An 18,650-nucleotide genomic window follows, 5' to 3' on the forward strand; every position below is an offset into this window, starting at 1 on the left:
AATCAGGCATTAAATAAAGTTTGCACCGTAAATTGCTTGCAACCCAAGGAAACTTTGTTTACAAAGCTAACATAACAGCAACATTGTGTTTAATAAAGCCGAAATCGTCCGTGACTGCCGTCGCTGAATAGTGATACCAATATGCCCAGACAAACAGTAGGATGTCCTATCCTTGACTGGGTTCTAAAACATCGCAAATCAAAAATGTATATTGCCCACCTATAGCCCTTTTGTCCAAATAAAGACATAATTCAGATACATGAACAAATGTTGAAGTATACATGACATAGTGCCCAAGACAGAAAGTCTGTCATTCATGTAGATCTCAGGGATGTCAGGTATCACGATAATTGCAAAGTGCGCTACGTGATAATCAAATGATATAAACCTCCAAGTGGAACTTTATCTCAAATGGCAAATGCCTTCGACCCCAAGATTAAAATAACATGAAAGTTCATAATAATGATAATGGGATGAAAGACCAATCGAGAAAAATGTTGTGTTACCCCATCAGGTGCTACTGAGTACTGCAAAATGAGTGATCCCATGAGTGATAATCGAAGAAAAGGTTGGGGACCCGTGCAGGTGAATAGGTCCCTTCCTTCTCTCCTGCAAAGAAACAAAACAAAAAACACATTAAAATCCTGATGCTGTCTGTCGCATCATACTGTAACGTTTCTATGCACAATCTATAGGATGAAGGTACTGAAATTCAATAGTGTGATTACTCTAAAGTCATCAGATGTCCACTCGCCAAATGTATGTCAAAACAGAACACAAAAACAAACATGCATGAAGAACAATAAAGGGTCGGGACAGAGAGTGATGCGAGAAAGCTGACAATGAGATCTCTACTGACAAGAGACTATTCTTCCTTAAGATGTACAGAAAGTTCTTCATCCTGATTAAGTCCCCAAGGGGCCCTGGTCTGTAAATCTATGATGCACCTTGACTCTTTCTGTCTAAGTTTCAGAGTCCTGTTCCCTCCTCTGCTGTCTAGTCGTACATGTTCCAACACAAAGTATTCCAATAAGGATTCATTAGAAAAATATTTATCTTGAAAATGTCATGCTACATGATATTTGGGATCCTTGTTGGTAATAGCCCGTTTATGTTCCAAGATCCTTTCCTTGGCCATAAGAGTGGTGCTACCTATGTAATGTAATTTACATGGGCATTCAATTACATAGACCACAAACGTGGTACTGCAAGTAAGAAATTGTGTAATCTTCCTAGTACCTGAACCATGTGTAAATTATTTGCGGAAATGACTCGTGGAACATGCCTTGCAGTGACCACATGGGAAAAAACCCAGAAGATCTTGTATACCCACTTCTTGTTTGGGGGTGATGTCACTATGTACCAACATGTCCCTAAGATTTCTATTGCGTCTATATGTGATCCTGGGTCTTTCTGTCATAGTAGGCCCTATGCAGTTATCATTTCTTAGTGTTTCCCAATTACGTGTGAAGATATGTTTGATCTTCTCTGAGTCATTGTTGTAAGTCAGTATGATCCTACTACTGTTCTCTGTTGTACCATCATCAGTCTCTATCGATTCGCTGAGAGTGTCAATTCTGCTGACATTCTCAGCCCTGTCAATCGCTTTTTTCAATACCCAATTATGATATCCCCTGATCCTGAATCTCTCAATCATGTTGGTGCTTTCTCTTGTATAGGCCTCAGTGCTGCTGCAATTTCTTCTTGCCCTCAACAGCTCACCATGTGGAATACTCCATTTCAATGATTCAGGGTGGCTGCTGAGGGCATGGAGAATGCTGTTCCCTGCCGGGCTCTTACGGAACAACGACGTGTGTATCTGGTTCTGTATAATTTCTACTTTAACATCAAGGTACTCTACACTGCTGTTACTGATGTTCCCTGTGAGTTGTATGTTACGATTATTGATGTTAAGTTCACCTATGAAATCAAGGGCTTCTTTGTGTGTGCCTCGCCATACAATGAATAAATCATCAATATATCTGAGCCATAGCTCCACCTTACCTAGATTGTTAATGGTGGTTTTGCCAGAGAATATTTCTTCCTCCCATAAACCCATGAAGAGGTTGGCAAAACTTGGAGCGAAGCAAGAACCCATCGCGGTACCGATGGTTTGTCTGTACATCCTGCCATCAAATGAAAAGATGTTGTTGGTGAGGCAATACTCTATCATCTCGATGATCATGAGATTGTGCTCCCAGTACTTGATGTGTCTCTCACTCAGAAAATGTGAACAAGCAGCTAGCCCTTGTCTGTGATCAATGATGGTATATAATGAATGCACATCAAGTGTGATCAGCAGAAAATCAGTGTCCCATTGCATTTTGTCCAATTTCCCTAGGAAATCCTTCGTGTCCCTGATATAGCTGGGCAATTTGATCACATATTCTCTGAGAAAGTGATCAACATATTTAGAAATATGTTCAGCAACACTGCCTCTAGAAGAGACAATCGGACGCCCTGGTGGTGTGATTGGGTCTTTGTGTATCTTTGGGAGTAAGTAGAGCACCGGCATCCTGGGAAAATCCTTCTTAAGATAGCAGTACTCTTCCCACTCCAAAAGTCCTTTGTCCTTCCGTACGGTCAACTTGTCCCATATAAGCACAACACTTTCATTGTATGCATCCTTTGTGGTCATCGTGTAGTACGTAATGTCACTAAGTTGTCTTTGTGCCTCAGTAATATACTGGTTCCTATCTAGAATGACCACATTGCCACCCTTGTCAGCTGGACATATAACTATGTCCTTATCATCAGCCAATGATTTAAGAAACAATCTTTGATTGTGAGACAAATTGTCAGTATTGTTATTGTAGTGTGATTTGTGTCGAAAGGTCATCAAGGCTTTGGTGACATTATCGTGGAAAGAATCTATTCCATCATGGGGCAATGTCGGCAAAAACGTGGAGCGGGGTTTAAAATCAGTGGATGCTGCAGAATCACATGGGATACCCAAAGCCTGTAAGGTGCCATGTTCGTTCAACATGGAGATATTGTCATCTCCATCACCATGCAGCTCATACAGGTTCATTGGAAGGGGACCCCCTTGCCCAGGCTTTTTCGGCCTGGGGGACCCGATCCTTGGAGGCCAGGCCTTTATATTTTTTAAAACCCTCCCCGGGTTGATATCGTTTTGTTGGAGACCGTAGAGAAACTTGAAGGCACCCGCGGTTCCTGTAGGCTCCCTGCCCCCTGCGGGAGCCGGCATTGTTTTGAGTTCCACGAAGCTGCCGAATATGCAGCTCTCTGGATCTCAAAGCAATGTCTGTTTCCCTGCTCTTTTGACAGTGGGCAAGGAAACAGACATTCTCTGCTTTCAGCAAGTATGAGCATTTTCTGCTCTCACTTGCTGAAAGCAGAGGACTTATTTTCTATGGCATGGCGGAAGCCGTACTCTCGCCAAACCATAGCAAACTACAATTTCCCTGGGGTGGGCACCCTGTGACATTGCTGGAGCCGGTCCTTGGGGGAGGCGGTTAACAGCTCCCCTCAATTGTTAACTGTAGCCCTGAGGAGGTGGGGGTCCCTGAGGCTGCGGGGAGGTCAGGCAGGTACCCCGCATTCCTAATGCTAAGTGCCCCAGGGAGGTGGCTTTCCCTGGGGCAGTGGGGGGAACGCAGCCCTCTTGCAATATTTGTGATTGGGTCCCTGGGGAGGGGGCAGTCTCTGGGGCTGGGGGAGTCTGAGAGGACCCACCATCTAAAAAAAAACATAAGCCCTGGGGAGGTTGCATTCCCCATGTCAGTGGGGAAGGCTTTAGGGCCTCCCCGCATTATTTTTTAAATTCATCTCTGCCCCGTGAATGTGGCGGTTCCCGGGGCAAAAAGGGTAGCCACGAGGCTCCCCCGCATTTAATGTTTTGACTGTGTCAGGGAGGTGGCGGTCTCTGGGGCTTTGAATACCCCAAGGAGGGGGACCTTGTGTGCCCCCTCCTATATTTTCATAATGCCCTGGGGACCTGATCCACCCAGGGGCCGATTTCAAAAGAAGTGCTGAGCCCACGCTTTGTTTAAAAAATAATAATAATTCTGCTGGAACTGCGGATCCAGCACGATTCCCATCAAAATATTTTTTTAATTATTTTTTGGGCTCGGGGGTTCCCTGTGGGACCCCCCCCCCCCGCCCAAGAGACCTAGGGGGTCAGGGTATTTCTACCTTGCCCCCTTTTTAAAAAAAAATGTTTTTTCTTGTGACTCTGTACAACCTAGTCACAAGATGGCTGCTAACACTTCCTGGTTTGAAGTGTTGTCAGCCAATCAGATCTCAGCATGAGATCAGGAGGAGTTGCGTATCCAACACGTCTCTATATATACAACAGGGAATTTCTTTAACCCATTCTATGCATCAGACGCGCGCGAACTGTCCAACGCAAAAGTGCTCATGTGCATCGGATGGTTCCCACGTGTCCCAGCACACGGTACTGGAGATTCCTCGGGTGCGGGCACTGGAGGGATTTCCTTTGTTCCAAAACTGCCTCAGGAGCTGGGTAAAAATCCCCAGCTCCAGAGGCTGTTCAGATTTTTTCAGTGAAATAATGATCTAAGCGCATAGCGCCCAGACATTATTTAACTGAAAACAAAAGTGAAATGAGCCAAGCAGCTCATTTCACTTTCGCTGCCTATGTGCTCGTGGGGCTATCTCAGCCCCCTTAACACATAGGCAGATGGGAGAAGTATCATAGGAAATGAGATATATTTATCTTCCCTTGTGGATGCCTGCTTGGGGATTGCCACAGGAGGATGATCCTCAAGCAGAGATCCACCACTAGACACCAGGGAGGGCCTTTGGTCCCCCAAAACATTTTTGGCAAAATTCAGTATTTTTGCCACCCAAGGGGAAAGAAAGCACACTAGGCAACAGGGACTTTTCTTTATTGTAAATTTAGGGGTGGGGCTGCCCAAAATTAAATTCCAGTCTTTCTGCCCCCCAGAGGCAGATGGGGGAACTAACCCCTGATATGCCCCTGAGGGGACAGAAAGCCCACTAGGCACCAGGGATTATTTTGTTTAATTATGTTTGGGTGGGGGCTGCCCAAAATGGCATGCCAATGCCCACTGCCACCAACATAAATGGGACAGTCTTTATGCCCCCCAGGAAAGAAAGCCCAGTAGACAATAGGATTTTTTTTATATATAAAAGTGGGGTAGGAGCTGCCCACAATGAACTTGGCCAGTCTCCCACCTCAATAAATAGGGACCAAAGCCTTTCTGTCTCCCCTATGTGGTAAGTGAGGCAATAGCCCCAAATCTGCCCCCCGGGGGCACAAAACCTACCAGGGACCATTTTGTTCTTAGTGTAGGGGTGGGTGCTGCCCAGAATGGGCTTGCCAATGCCTGCACCTCCTGATAAAAATGGCCACAGTCTTTCAGTCCCCCAGGGGCATATGGGAGTAATAGCTCCTGATCCACCTCCCGGGGTGTGAGAATGCCCACTAGGAACCAGGGACTATTTTTGTTTCTTAGTGTAGGGCTGGGGATGGCCAGAATGGTCATGCCAATGCCCCACCACCCCTAAAAAAGGGCCACAGTCTTTCTGCTCTCCCAATGGGGCATATCAGGGTAATAGCCCCCGATCTGCCACCCCCGGGGGGCAGAAAGCCCACTAGGTACTGACCTTAATTATGCACTGTGGCTAGCTGTGGATTTTGGGCCCTAACTCAGCCGGCACCTAGGGATACCCAACCTGGGTTGTGGGACGTTTGTCAATGTGCAGTAATCCCAGGCAGTAATATAAGGAAAATGTGATTTTATTTAGCTAAATTTGAGGTTTGTACGGTAATTTCTGGGTTTGGTAGGTTTCCCCCGATGCTCGCCAAGCCCGGGACCAAAAACGCAGGTGCCCCCTTGTAAAAACAGGTAGTTTTGTGATAGATAATTTTGATGTCTCCACAATATGTTTTGGGCCCTTTCCTGTTGCGGGTACTTGGCCCACCCACATAAGGGAGGTACCATTTTCATCGGGAGACCTGGGGAAATGCTGGATGGTAAAAAATTTGTGTCAGCCCCATGAACCCACAACTTTCCCACACAGAAATGTGAGGAAAAAGTTGATTATTTCAGCCCAATTTGAGGTTTGCAGGGGATCCTGTGTAGGAACATGTTGGGGGATCCACACAAGCCACACCTCCTTGGACTTTCCTGCATGTCTAGTTTTCAGAAATATCTGAATTTGGTACGTCTCCCTGGATGGCTGCGGAGCCTAGTATCAAAAACTCAGGTGATTCCCTTGCAAAACACAGTCATTTTGTAATCGATAATTTGGAAGTCTCCACAGTACGTTTTGGGCCATTTCCCGTTGCGGACACTAGGCCAACCCACACAAGTAAGGAACCATTGTTATTGAAAGACTTGGTGGAATGCTGTGTGGATAGAAGTTTGTGGCTCGCTGCAGATTCCAGAACTTTCTTTCGCAGAAATGTGAGGAAAATGTGTTTCTTTACAAAGTTTGAGGTTTGCAAGGTTTCTGGGTAACATAACCTGGTGAAAGCCACACAAGTCACCCCATCCTGGATTCCCCTGGGTTTCTCTTTTTCAGAAATGTACAAGTATGCTAGGTTTCCCTAGATGCCAGCTGAGCTCGGGTACAAACTCCACAGCTAGGCACATTGCGAAAAAAAGTGTCAGTTTTCACTGGAAAAATGTGATGTGTCCATATTGCGTTTTTGGTAATTTCTTGTTGTGGGCTCTAGGCCTACCCACACAAGTGAGGTACCATTTGTATTGGGAGACTTGGGAAAATGCTGGATGGATGGAAATCTGTGCCTCTCCACAGATTTCAGAACTTTTCATCACAGAAATGGAAGGAAAACGTGTTTTTATTTTACCAAGTTTGAGGTTTGCAAGGGATTCTGGGTAGCAGAAACTAGTGAGAGCCACACAAGTCACCTCATTCTGGATTCCCTGGGTGTCTACTTTAAAAAATGTATAGGTTTTCAAGGTTTCCCTGGGGACTGGCTGATATGATGTTGTCCACGTTGATATTTGGGCACTTTCCTGTTGCAGGCACTAGGCCTACACACACAAGTGAGGTGCCATTTTTATTGAGAGACTTAGGGGAATACAGAATAGTAAAACAAGTGTTATTACCAATTGGTTTTCAATGCTTTTCTGCCTTCCAAATGTAAGACAATGTGTAAAAAAGAAGTCATTTGGAAAACTGTGCTCTAATTCACATGTTAATATGAGTACCCACAATTTCGTAGATGTGCAAATAACCACTGCTTCATAACTCTATATTTGTTATCATTTCAGAAATACATAGGTCTCCTCAATACCTATTTTCCACTCTTTACATTTTACCAAATGAATTGCTATATACCCGGTACACAAAGAAAAAACATTGCACGGCGCAGCTCAGTTATTGGTTCTGGGTACCTCAGGCTCTTGGTGAACCTACGATTCCTATATATCCCTGCATCCAGAAGGGTCCAGCAGACGTAACAGTATATTGCTGTTAAAATATTTGCCATAGTTAGAAGAAGTTACAGGTGAAAAATTTGGTAAAAATTACTGTTTTTTCAACAATGTCAATATTTATTTTATTTCAACTATTTCAAGTTTCAAGTTTGTTTATATTATGCAGAGTTACTAAAAACCATTGCACAGTTATGTGCTGTCAGTAAAACATGTTAATACACATGATAAAAGTGCTGTGCTTACATGCAAATGTGCAAAGAGTCAAAATAAAACCATTCGATGAGTGCAACAATAAAAACAAGAGCCCCAAGTATGCCCTGCAGTTCTGTATAGCTGCAATGATGATGGTCAGTGTGGCCTGCAATGTGCATCTATTGTATAAGACAGTAGTGCTAAACTGCCTCAGCGCGAGATGCGGAAAGTGAATGCATATCAGGAGAAGACTTCTGATATCTAAGCGGCAGGGCGGAGTTTCCCATCTTGGCGTTTTTTTTTAGAGTTGTCAAAGTTGAATTTTAGGTATCAGCTTCCGGTTGCCGAATCGGGTTCTTTATTGTCCGCTTAATGCTGGAGAAGTTTGTACGCTCCTATGATGTTCAATCGAATTTTTTTGTTCCGCCTGTGTGAGGAATTTGACCACTCTGCAATTCAGTTGTGCGGGACCTGAGTCGAAACATGTCAGCACCGATATGATGTGGTAGTGTGAGCGATGTTTCCTGCAGCATAATTATGTCAAAAGATTGAAGATATTGTAAAAAGGCCCCGATCCATGATTTTTGTCGACAAGCCATTTATATTGCACAAGCATAGGCGGAGAGGGTTGGGGTCTGCTCTGTCCCTTAAGCCGTTTTGTGTTGGTCATCATTGTCTTTCTGCGGAGATGGTTATTGTCCAAGTGACTGGCCTGGAGGCAGGCGATCTGCTTATTTCAACTGTTAATTTTCATAAGAAAACCTTGACGCATCTACATAGATGACCCCTTGCTAAATTCTGAATTTTGTCTACTTTCATACCGGTTTCTACCACTAACTGGAAGAAGATTGAAAGCACAAAAAATAGGAAAAATAGGCTCTGTCCCAGTAAAATGACAAAACTGTGTTGAAAATGTTGTTTTTCTGAAAATCTGGCTGTGCCTGAAATCTGCGAAGATGATGATTTCAGCACCTTAAACCCTTTGTTAATACAATTTGCAGGGAAAAACTGACACTTTCTTCTGCAGCATGTTTTTTCCATTAAAAAAAAAATGTAGCTATATTTTGGCTAATTTCTCGGTCCCCTCCAGGGAAATCCAGAAACCCTGGGTACATGTAGAATCCTCAGGATGTTGGAAGAAAAGACACAAATTTGGTGTAGATACCTTAGGGGGACAAAATGTTACAGGAACCTAAGCGTAAGGTATCCCAAATAGCCCATAAAGGCTTAGCACGGGGGGAAAGGCCTAGCTGTGAAGGGGTTAAATTTCTCGCCAACTACTGAACAAATTTACACAAAATCACAAAAGGCACTTCCTTGAACCAACATCCACCTTCCTGCCAATTTCGTTTAGCAGTTGTAGCTGTGTCTAAAGGTCCTAAGGGAATTAACATGGGGAAACCTCACTTTTAAGCACCCCTTGGTTCTCACCCCCGCTTAATGGATCACCCTAAAACTTTCAAGATAGCAGCTGTAGTGAGCGTCATATTAGTTTTGAATATCTCATGAAGATTCGTCAAACGGTGCCAACGTTTTTGGCAAAAAAAAATTATTTATGATAATGATAATTTTGTAGGAGTATTACAAAAAATAAACTCCAAGATTTGAGCCTTTTATTTTGCTTGTTTTCCTATCCTTCAGCCACTTGAGGAAGAATTAACACCAGGGCCCACTGCTGAAATAACTGGCAATGACAAGAAGGATTCCCCTCCCCTCACTTGTGAAATTCCTGCAAAACCAGCAGAACAGAATGTGGTATGCATATCAGTCTTATTTAATATTTTAAATGAATCTTCCATGATATAATAGTGTTATATTACTTCATATACAACTGTTCATCTCATTGTTGTGAACCTGTATTTGGCATGTTTCTACGTGGAAATAATATTTAATTCCCCTTGTGTATCTTCTCTATCAGTGTTACATTCTGCGTTAATCTTCAAACAGTATATGTTTCATGAGATAACTTAGACCCCATTTTCATAATTTGGCAAACTGAATGATGGTTGACAATATAGAGATGGGAAGCTGTGTATGGTTATGAATTCCATAGCTAAGCGCAAAATTCCAGATTCGAAAGGGGTTTTGGGGTGGTGCACCACCAAGTAGGTTTGTCAGTAAATTACACCAAGTGGTCTGTAGTTGGTATATAAACAAAGTCTTTATTTTAATTCAGTTGTTGAAACAAAGCCTCAGCCAACGCGTTTCGTTCAAAATGAACTTCGTCAGGGCTGGAAAGATGCAAAGAAACATAACATAAGTAGACGCACCATACAAAACATTTAAAAATACATATAAAAGACATGAATTAGGAAAAAACTTTTTTGCAATTGTTATCTTAAACAAACTAAAAGTGAATGCACAGGACACATCAGGAATATACTTTATCTTGTTGATAAGTCAAACAACACACTACTATGAGAAACTGACGTATAACCTTACACAAAGGAATATTAGGTATTGTAATATGCAAAGAAGCACAGTTGTGACGCCATGGTTCTAATAAAGATAAGCTTTTGATTTACTGAAAGTGAATGATTTAATTAGGGTGTCCCTATCTGGAACCTCATTTTCGTAACAGGGATTTGTGTCTTTCTATCCCATCTTGCCCCATGATATATATAGATGATTATGTCATGAACAGGGGAGAAGGGGAGAGAAAAGGCTGGGGGAAGGGGACTAAACAGGTGTGTAGCTGTGGGATAGGACACAGGAGGACACGTACCATGAGTAACAGTGCGAGTGCAATCCAATAGAGCCGGGGTTCATGTAGACCAGAAGTCGTCTCTCGATAGGTTACGAGATGTGCTGGGTGAACAGTTCTTTTCAGTCATCCAGTACCACCATGATAAGGGCACTGTACACGTGTCTGTTAAAGCAGAGTAGATGTATAAATGACTAGTGCTTATTAACATTTAAAATAATTTCAAACTTGACCCAAGTCTAGGATTCTGAGGTCCCGTTCTCTAAGGTGTCTGAAAGACAAAGTGTGAGTATGACCCTGAGTTTCAAGAATCCGCTGCATTCAACTCAATAATCAAACACAAAAAGGACCAGAATCCTTCTATTCAAAAAATGACTGTAAGGCCGGCATTGGTTTGTCAGATGGAGAAAGCTGCGAACATCAAGCAAAATTCAGCCTACCTATGGTGTACGGGTAATCCACCAGAGTTTGCAAAACAACGCAATTAAGATGGCTAAGTTTGAGGTCAAATGAGACGCTTAAAAGACGTGGCCAGCAGTAATACAGTCGGGAACACCATGGCTCCCAGAAGGCAAGTCACAGAAAGTATATGATTTAATATAAGTAATTTGCCCCATGCTAATGAATCGATGGGACAGGTAATTAACAGGATCCCATAATGTAGGACCCATGCCGTACCCCGAAAACAACATAAAGTGACAAACAGAGTAAAGTGGGACACGTGCGCCTACAGGGCGAGTCGCAAAGAGACTATAAGAAAGGTAATTGACAAGATCCCACAATATAGGACCCATGCCGTGCCCCGAAAACAACATACTGTAACAAACAAAATAAAACAGGACACGTGCGCCTAGAGGGCGATACACACAAAAAAGAAACTTTAAGAAAGTGGCCCCTATGACACATGATCCAAATGGGAATAAATGGCCAAGAGAATTCGAAAAAGATAAGACCATACCGTATGTCCGCCCCTGCAAAAAGAAATCGACAGAGTTCCCCACATACCTGTGATGAGACAGTAATCCGCGTTCTCCCCTGGGAGTGTCCCGTGTAATGACCGGGGCAGACGCTGGGTTTTAACCACAGGCATGCGTGTGCAAGATCAGCGCACGTCATCGCGTTTCACCAAGTTGGAACTGGGCGTGTGATGGCTAGCCAATGAAAGTCATATTTGGGCCGTTTCCAAGGCGACCCGGTTTAATACTCAGAAACGTCAAGTCGTGTCAGGAGCTGTCAAAAGGTGTGTCAGGGATAAGCCAATGAGAGTGAGGGCTGGCGCCGCGTCAGCGGTTTAAAGCGCGCCAAGGTCGAAAATAAGGGTTTACAAAGATAAAAGCTAGAAAAAGCGCCCAGTTCTAAATATAAATACAGCAAGGTTAGAGGCTGGAAAGGCGCCCAATTGTAAAGGGAAATACCCATTTGTAAAGGGCAAGCCGCTCGATGCGGTACATGTTAAGAAGATGTGTCCGGAAGTCCCCCATTTATATCAAGATGGACACAAAGTTTCAAACATAAGTAAAATGCAGCGAGGTGAAGGACTAAAAATGCGCCCGTTTATACAGAGAAAAGCCACAAAAGTATGGCAAAATGTATAAGATTAGCGCAACGTTAACGCATTTCGCAGAGTTGACACTGGGCATGTGATAGGTGGCCAATGAAAAACTGGCTTGAACTGTTTCCAAGGAGACCCGGTTGAATACTAAGACGGCTGACGTGTGGTTGGAACAGAAACGTCAGACTCGTCACGTCGTGTAGGGGGCTCTCAGAAGGTGTGTCGGTAATAGGCCAATGTGTGTGAGGGCTTGCGCCGCATCAGGGGTTTGAGGCGCGCCATATTCGAAAATAAAAGCTACAAAGTCAAAAACTTGGAAAGCGCCCAATTTTGAAGATAAACGCAGCGAGGTTAAAAAGCTTAAAAAAGCGCCCATTTGTAAAGGGAAATGCCACAGAAAAAATGGCGACGCGGTGCATGTTACGAGAGTGTGTCCGGAGGGCCTCCACTTGTGTCAAGAGGAACACAAAGCGTGGAGCATAAGTGGAGTTCCCATATACACATATAAATTTGGCCTGTTTGAATATAAAAGGTCAAACATTTTTTTAAATGACGGCATGTGGGGGCTTACCTAAGATACACAGGAAAATAATTAACGTGTGTTAATCAGATCCACCAAGGTGTGTGGGAGGTAGGCGCTACTTCAGAGATTTACAGCGCGCCAGAAACGAGGGTCAATAAGAAAAATGTAAAACGCTCTTAAAGCACCCGTTTAGAAAACGAAAAACATCCGAAGGTAACGGAAAGTCGCATTACGTCGTGTATGTGAAGGGTGTGTGTCCACAGAGCCGCCGTTGTTATCATGGTGAACATATTGTTGGAAACATATGTAAAAGGCCCGTCAGAAAAACAGTGGGGCATGTATGGAAAAGGAAAACGTCAAAAAAAAAAAAAAAAAAAAAACGTCAAAAAAACAATAAAGCACATCTGGAGTTATCATGCGGTAAATCGCCGAATACGTTAATGTGTATTGAACGTGCACTGCCTTTGCGATTCTAAGGCGTGCTGGATCGAGAAAGAGCCAAATGCCAGTCGTGCAAGTAAAGCAGTGCCTAATAAGTAAATGGTTGCGAGCCAAGTGTGAGTCTTAATATCGCTAAAGTGTTGAGTATCGCCTGCAGGTATAGTTTCGTGGAAATAATGCAATGTCCGCAGTGTTCGGTTTACAAAATTAAAAATCGATGCGAGAGGATTTGGAGAGACATGTAAGTATAATCCTTATCGTGTTACATACATGTAGAAGTTGGCACTAATGATAGGCAATATTGAATTGGTAAAATGCACAAAGGTGCAAGGAACTATGGAAATCACAGAGTTCTAAGAGAAAGGCGCATGCAATGCCATACTATCCCAATCCACGAAGGTGAGCTCAAGTCCAGAGAGAATTGTGCCCCATGCGGAAAGGTCTATGTAGGCAGTACAGCACGATGTCTGAAAACCCGTATCCAAGAACATCGACGCGCTCTGATTAACAACGATACACGATACCCCATGACTGAACACTACAATAGGGAACATCCGAATGATAGGTCCTTTCTTTTCATTGGCATAGACCACATTCCCATGAATAAACGGGGAGGTAACAGAGATCTCATATTGAGACAGACTGAATCCAAATGGATATGTAGATTGCGGTCAGTCTCCATGGGGCACAATTCAGACCATGAATTTCATTATTTCTTGACCTGAGCACATCCTCGTGGTTTCGAGATAACCTGACACCGCATGCCCCTATTCCCCTAGAACACTGAGAACTCCATAGAGCTCTGCATTAATGTGCGCCACACCAACTTATCATTGGTCACACTTAGGACCATGATTCTCATTCTCTCTGGACTTGAGCTCACCTTCGTGGATTGGGATAGTATGGCATTGCATGCGCCTTTCTCTTAGAACTCTGTGATTTCCATAGTTCCTTGCACCTTTGTGCATTTTACCAATTCAATATTGCCTATCATTAGTGCCAACTTCTACATGTATGTAACACGATAAGGATTATACTTACATGTCTCTCCAAATCCTCTCGCATCGATTTTTAATTTTGTAAACCGAACACTGCGGACATTGCATTATTTCCACGAAACTATACCTGCAGGCGATACTCAACACTTTAGCGATATTAAGACTCACACTTGGCTCGCAACCATTTACTTATTAGGCACTGCTTTACTTGCACGAATGGCATTTGGCTCTTTCTCGATCCAGCACGCCTTAGAATCGCAAAGGCAGTGCACGTTCAATACACATTAACGTATTCGGCGATTTACCGCATGATAACTCCAGATGTGCTTTATTGTTTTTTTTTTTGTTTTTTTTTTTTTTTGACGTTTTCCTTTTCCATACATGCCCCACTGTTTTTCTGACGGGCCTTTTACATATGTTTCCAACAATATGTTCACCATGATAACAACGGCGGCTCTGTGGACACACACCCTTCACATACACGACGTAATGCGACTTTCCGTTACCTTCGGATGTTTTTCGTTTTCTAAACGGGTGCTTTAAGAGCGTTTTACATTTTTCTTATTGACCCTCGTTTCTGGCGCGCTGTAAATCTCTGAAGTAGCGCCTACCTCCCACACACCTTGGTGGATCTGATTAACACACGTTAATTATTTTCCTGTGTATCTTAGGTAAGCCCCCACATGCCGTCATTTAAATTTTTTTTTGACCTTTTATATTCAAACAGGCCAAATTTATATGTATATATGGGAACTCCACTTATGCTCCACGCTTTGTGTTCCTCTTGACACAAGTGGAGGCCCTCCGGACACACTCTCGTAACATGCACCGCGTCGCCATTTTTTCTGTGGCATTTCCCTTTACAAATGGGCGCTTTTTTAAGCTTTTTAACCTCGCTGCGTTTATCTTCAAAATTGGGCGCTTTCCAAGTTTTTGACTTTGTAGCTTTTATTTTCGAATATGGCGCGCCTCAAACCCCTGACGCGGCGCAAGCCCTCACACACATTGGCCTATTACCGACACACCTTCTGAGAGCCCCCTACACGACGTGACGAGTCTGACGTTTCTGTTCCAACCACACGTCAGCCGTCTTAGTATTCAACCGGGTCTCCTTGGAAACAGTTCAAGCCAGTTTTTCATTGGCCACCTATCACATGCCCAGTGTCAACTCTGCGAAATGCGTTAACGTTGCGCTAATCTTATACATTTTGCCATACTTTTGTGGCTTTTCTCTGTATAAACGGGCGCATTTTTAGTCCTTCACCTCGCTGCATTTTACTTATGTTTGAAACTTTGTGTCCATCTTGATATAAATGGGGGACTTCCGGACACATCTTCTTAACATGTACCGCATCGAGCGGCTTGCCCTTTACAAATGGGTATTTCCCTTTACAATTGGGCGCCTTTCCAGCCTCTAACCTTGCTGTATTTATATTTAGAACTGGGCGCTTTTTCTAGCTTTTATCTTTGTAAACCCTTATTTTCGACCTTGGCGCGCTTTAAACCGCTGACGCGGCGCCAGCCCTCACTCTCATTGGCTTATCCCTGACACACCTTTTGACAGCTCCTGACACGACTTGACGTTTCTGAGTATTAAACCGGGTCGCCTTGGAAACGGCCCAAATATGACTTTCATTGGCTAGCCATCACACGCCCAGTTCCAACTTGGTGAAACGCGATGACGTGCGCTGATCTTGCACACGCATGCCTGTGGTTAAAACCCAGCGTCTGCCCCGGTCATTACACGGGACACTCCCAGGGGAGAACGCGGATTACTGTCTCATCACAGGTATGTGGGGAACTCTGTCGATTTCTTTTTGCAGGGGCGGACATACGGTATGGTCTTATCTTTTTCGAATTCTCTTGGCCATTTATTCCCATTTGGATCATGTGTCATAGGGGCCACTTTCTTAAAGTTTCTTTTTTGTGTGTATCGCCCTCTAGGCGCACGTGTCCTGTTTTATTTTGTTTGTTACAGTATGTTGTTTTCGGGGCACGGCATGGGTCCTATATTGTGGGATCTTGTCAATTACCTTTCTTATAGTCTCTTTGCGACTCGCCCTGTAGGCGCACGTGTCCCACTTTACTCTGTTTGTCACTTTATGTTGTTTTCGGGGTACGGCATGGGTCCTACATTATGGGATCCTGTTAATTACCTGTCCCATCGATTCATTAGCATGGGGCAAATTACTTATATTAAATCATATACTTTCTGTGACTTGCCTTCTGGGAGCCATGGTCTTCCCGACTGTATTACTGCTGGCCACGTCTTTTAAGCGTCTCATTTGACCTCAAACTTAGCCATCTTAATTGCGTTGTTTTGCAAACTCTGGTGGATTACCCGTACACCATAGGTAGGCTGAATTTTGCTTGATGTTCGCAGCTTTCTCCATCTGACAAACCAATGCCGGCCTTACAGTCATTTTTTGAATAGAAGGATTCTGGTCCTTTTTGTGTTTGATTATTGAGTTGAATGCAGCGGATTCTTGAAACTCAGGGTCATACTCACACTTTGTCTTTCAGACACCTTAGAGAACGGGACCTCAGAATCCTAGACTTGGGTCAAGTTTGAAATTATTTTAAATGTTAATAAGCACTAGTCATTTATACATCTACTCTGCTTTAACAGACACGTGTACAGTGCCCTTATCATGGTGGTACTGGATGACTGAAAAGAACTGTTCACCCAGCACATCTCGTAACCTATCGAGAGACGACTTCTGGTCTACATGAACCCCGGCTCTATTGGATTGCACTCGCACTGTTACTCATGGTACGTGTCCTCCTGTGTCCTATCCCACAGCTACACACCTGTTTAGTCCCCTTCCCCCAGCCTTTTCTCTCCCCTTCTCCCCTGTTCATGACATAATCATCTATATATATCATGGGGCAAGATGGGATAGAAAGACACAAATCCCTGTTACGAAAATGAGGTTCCAGATAGGGACACCCTAATTAAATCATTCACTTTCAGTAAATCAAAAGCTTATCTTTATTAGAACCATGGCGTCACAACTGTGCTTCTTTGCATATTACAATACCTAATATTCCTTTGTGTAAGGTTATACGTCAGTTTCTCATAGTAGTGTGTTGTTTGACTTATCAACAAGATAAAGTATATTCCTGATGTGTCCTGTGCATTCACTTTTAGTTTGTTTAAGATAACAATTGCAAAAAAGTTTTTTCCTAATTCATGTCTTTTATATGTATTTTTAAATGTTTTGTATGGTGCGTCTACTTATGTTATGTTTCTTTGCATCTTTCCAGCCCTGACGAAGTTCATTTTGAACGAAACGCGTTGGCTGAGGCTTTGTTTCAACAACTGAATTAAAATAAAGACTTTGTTTATATACCAACTACAGACCACTTGGTGTAATTTACTGACAAACCTACTTGGTGGTGCACCACCCCAAAACCCCTTTCGAATTTTCATTGATCTGCTTGGCAGTTGGCATCCATTAACGGCGGATGCAGGGGTGTTAGTATGCACACCGTCAACTAATACTACTCTATATACATTGGGAACTCAGTAAGGAGGTGCAGTCATTGGAGTCCGCCGTTAATCCTGTTTGCTTTAAAACGCAAAATTCCAGATGGTTATCGAAAAGGAAATGGTATCTTCAAAGTCACATCAAAGTTTATAATACTTTGCCTACTGCTTCTAGAATTAGTCACAGGCTATAGAGTTTACATTAGCAATCTGCCCAACCCATTCTTGTCAGACCACCTATTTATGGTGAGTTGGATGAGGCTTTTTGTTTTTTGAAAGCGTATGAAGATTCATCAGCACAAAAGTAAATTAACAAACCAAAAAATCAATTTCCCATGGAAACACTGGCTGATGTCATCAGTGATGTCATTTGAGATGTCATCAGTGATGTCACTGGCCATGTCATGAATGATGTATTATGTGACGTCTTCAGCAGTGCATTGTGGGGGCGCAAGTTATAGTTATCTGAACTAACTATAACGGCGGAATTTCAATGGTTTTGTACAAGTGAAATGTCCAACTAACTATAATGTCCCTGAAACCTATGTTTTTTTCAGTGAATTTGTAAGGTTTTTTAAATGCTAATTTCGAAATAGAACGTCCCTGAAATCTATGTTTTTTTCAGTGAATTTCAATGTTTTTTTCAAATGCTAGTTTCTAAATATAACATCCCTATTAACCCCTTCCATGCTGCGCAGATTCCGCCGCTGTGCTGACGGAATCTTGCGCGGGCGTGGTCATGACGGAACGGTTCCGTCATGAGCACAGCTCAACCGTGGCTCATGACGGAACCGTTCCGTCATGAGCACCGAAGGGGTTAAGTCCCCTTGAATCCTGAAGGTTCCTGGTGGCCAAGTAGCTCACCAGGTACCTCCAGTAAGTGCCACAGAACTGCGTTGCAGGGAGGTGGTCTAAGTCCACGCCCCTTTTTACACCTCTCTGCAACACAGCTCTGTGGCGCTTACTGGAGGTACCTGGTGGGCTAGTTGGACCCAAGGGACTCTCAGGATTCAAGGGTACTTAATCCACCAACTTACAATGTGCCAGAGGGCCCGTTTGCACAGTGGTGAAGGGAGGGGTTGGGGCCTGATGTGACAAGTGTACAAACTCACCTTGTGGTGCATTTTAAGTTGGAGGATTAAGTCCCCTCAAATTCTGAGGGTCTCTAGGGTACAAGTAGCCCACCAGTTATCTCCAGTAAGCGCCACAGAGCTGCATTGCAGAGAGGTGTAAAAATGGTGTGGCCTTGGACCACCTCTTTGCAACGCAGCCCTGTGGCGCTCACTGGAGGTACCTGGTGGGCTAGTTGGCCCCCAGGGAGCCTCAGGATTGAAG

At 43.5% G+C, this 18,650-nt stretch overlaps 1 protein-coding gene across 1 annotated transcript in view; it reads left to right on the forward strand.

The window, feature by feature from the left end:
* Positions 1 to 9,413, forward strand: part of LOC146796250 (uncharacterized) — a 578,389-nt gene extending 568,976 nt beyond the window's left edge. Inside the window, exon 9 of the mRNA XM_085631282.1 lies at positions 9,249 to 9,413. Within this exon, the coding sequence (XP_085487408.1) occupies positions 9,249 to 9,413 (165 nt within the window). The remainder of the gene's footprint in view (positions 1 to 9,248) is intronic.
* Positions 9,414 to 18,650: the final 9,237 nt, after the last annotated feature.

The sequence above is a fragment of the Triturus cristatus genome, chromosome 10 (genome assembly GCF_964204655.1).
Source record: "Triturus cristatus chromosome 10, aTriCri1.1, whole genome shotgun sequence".
NCBI lineage: Eukaryota > Metazoa > Chordata > Amphibia > Caudata > Salamandridae > Triturus > Triturus cristatus.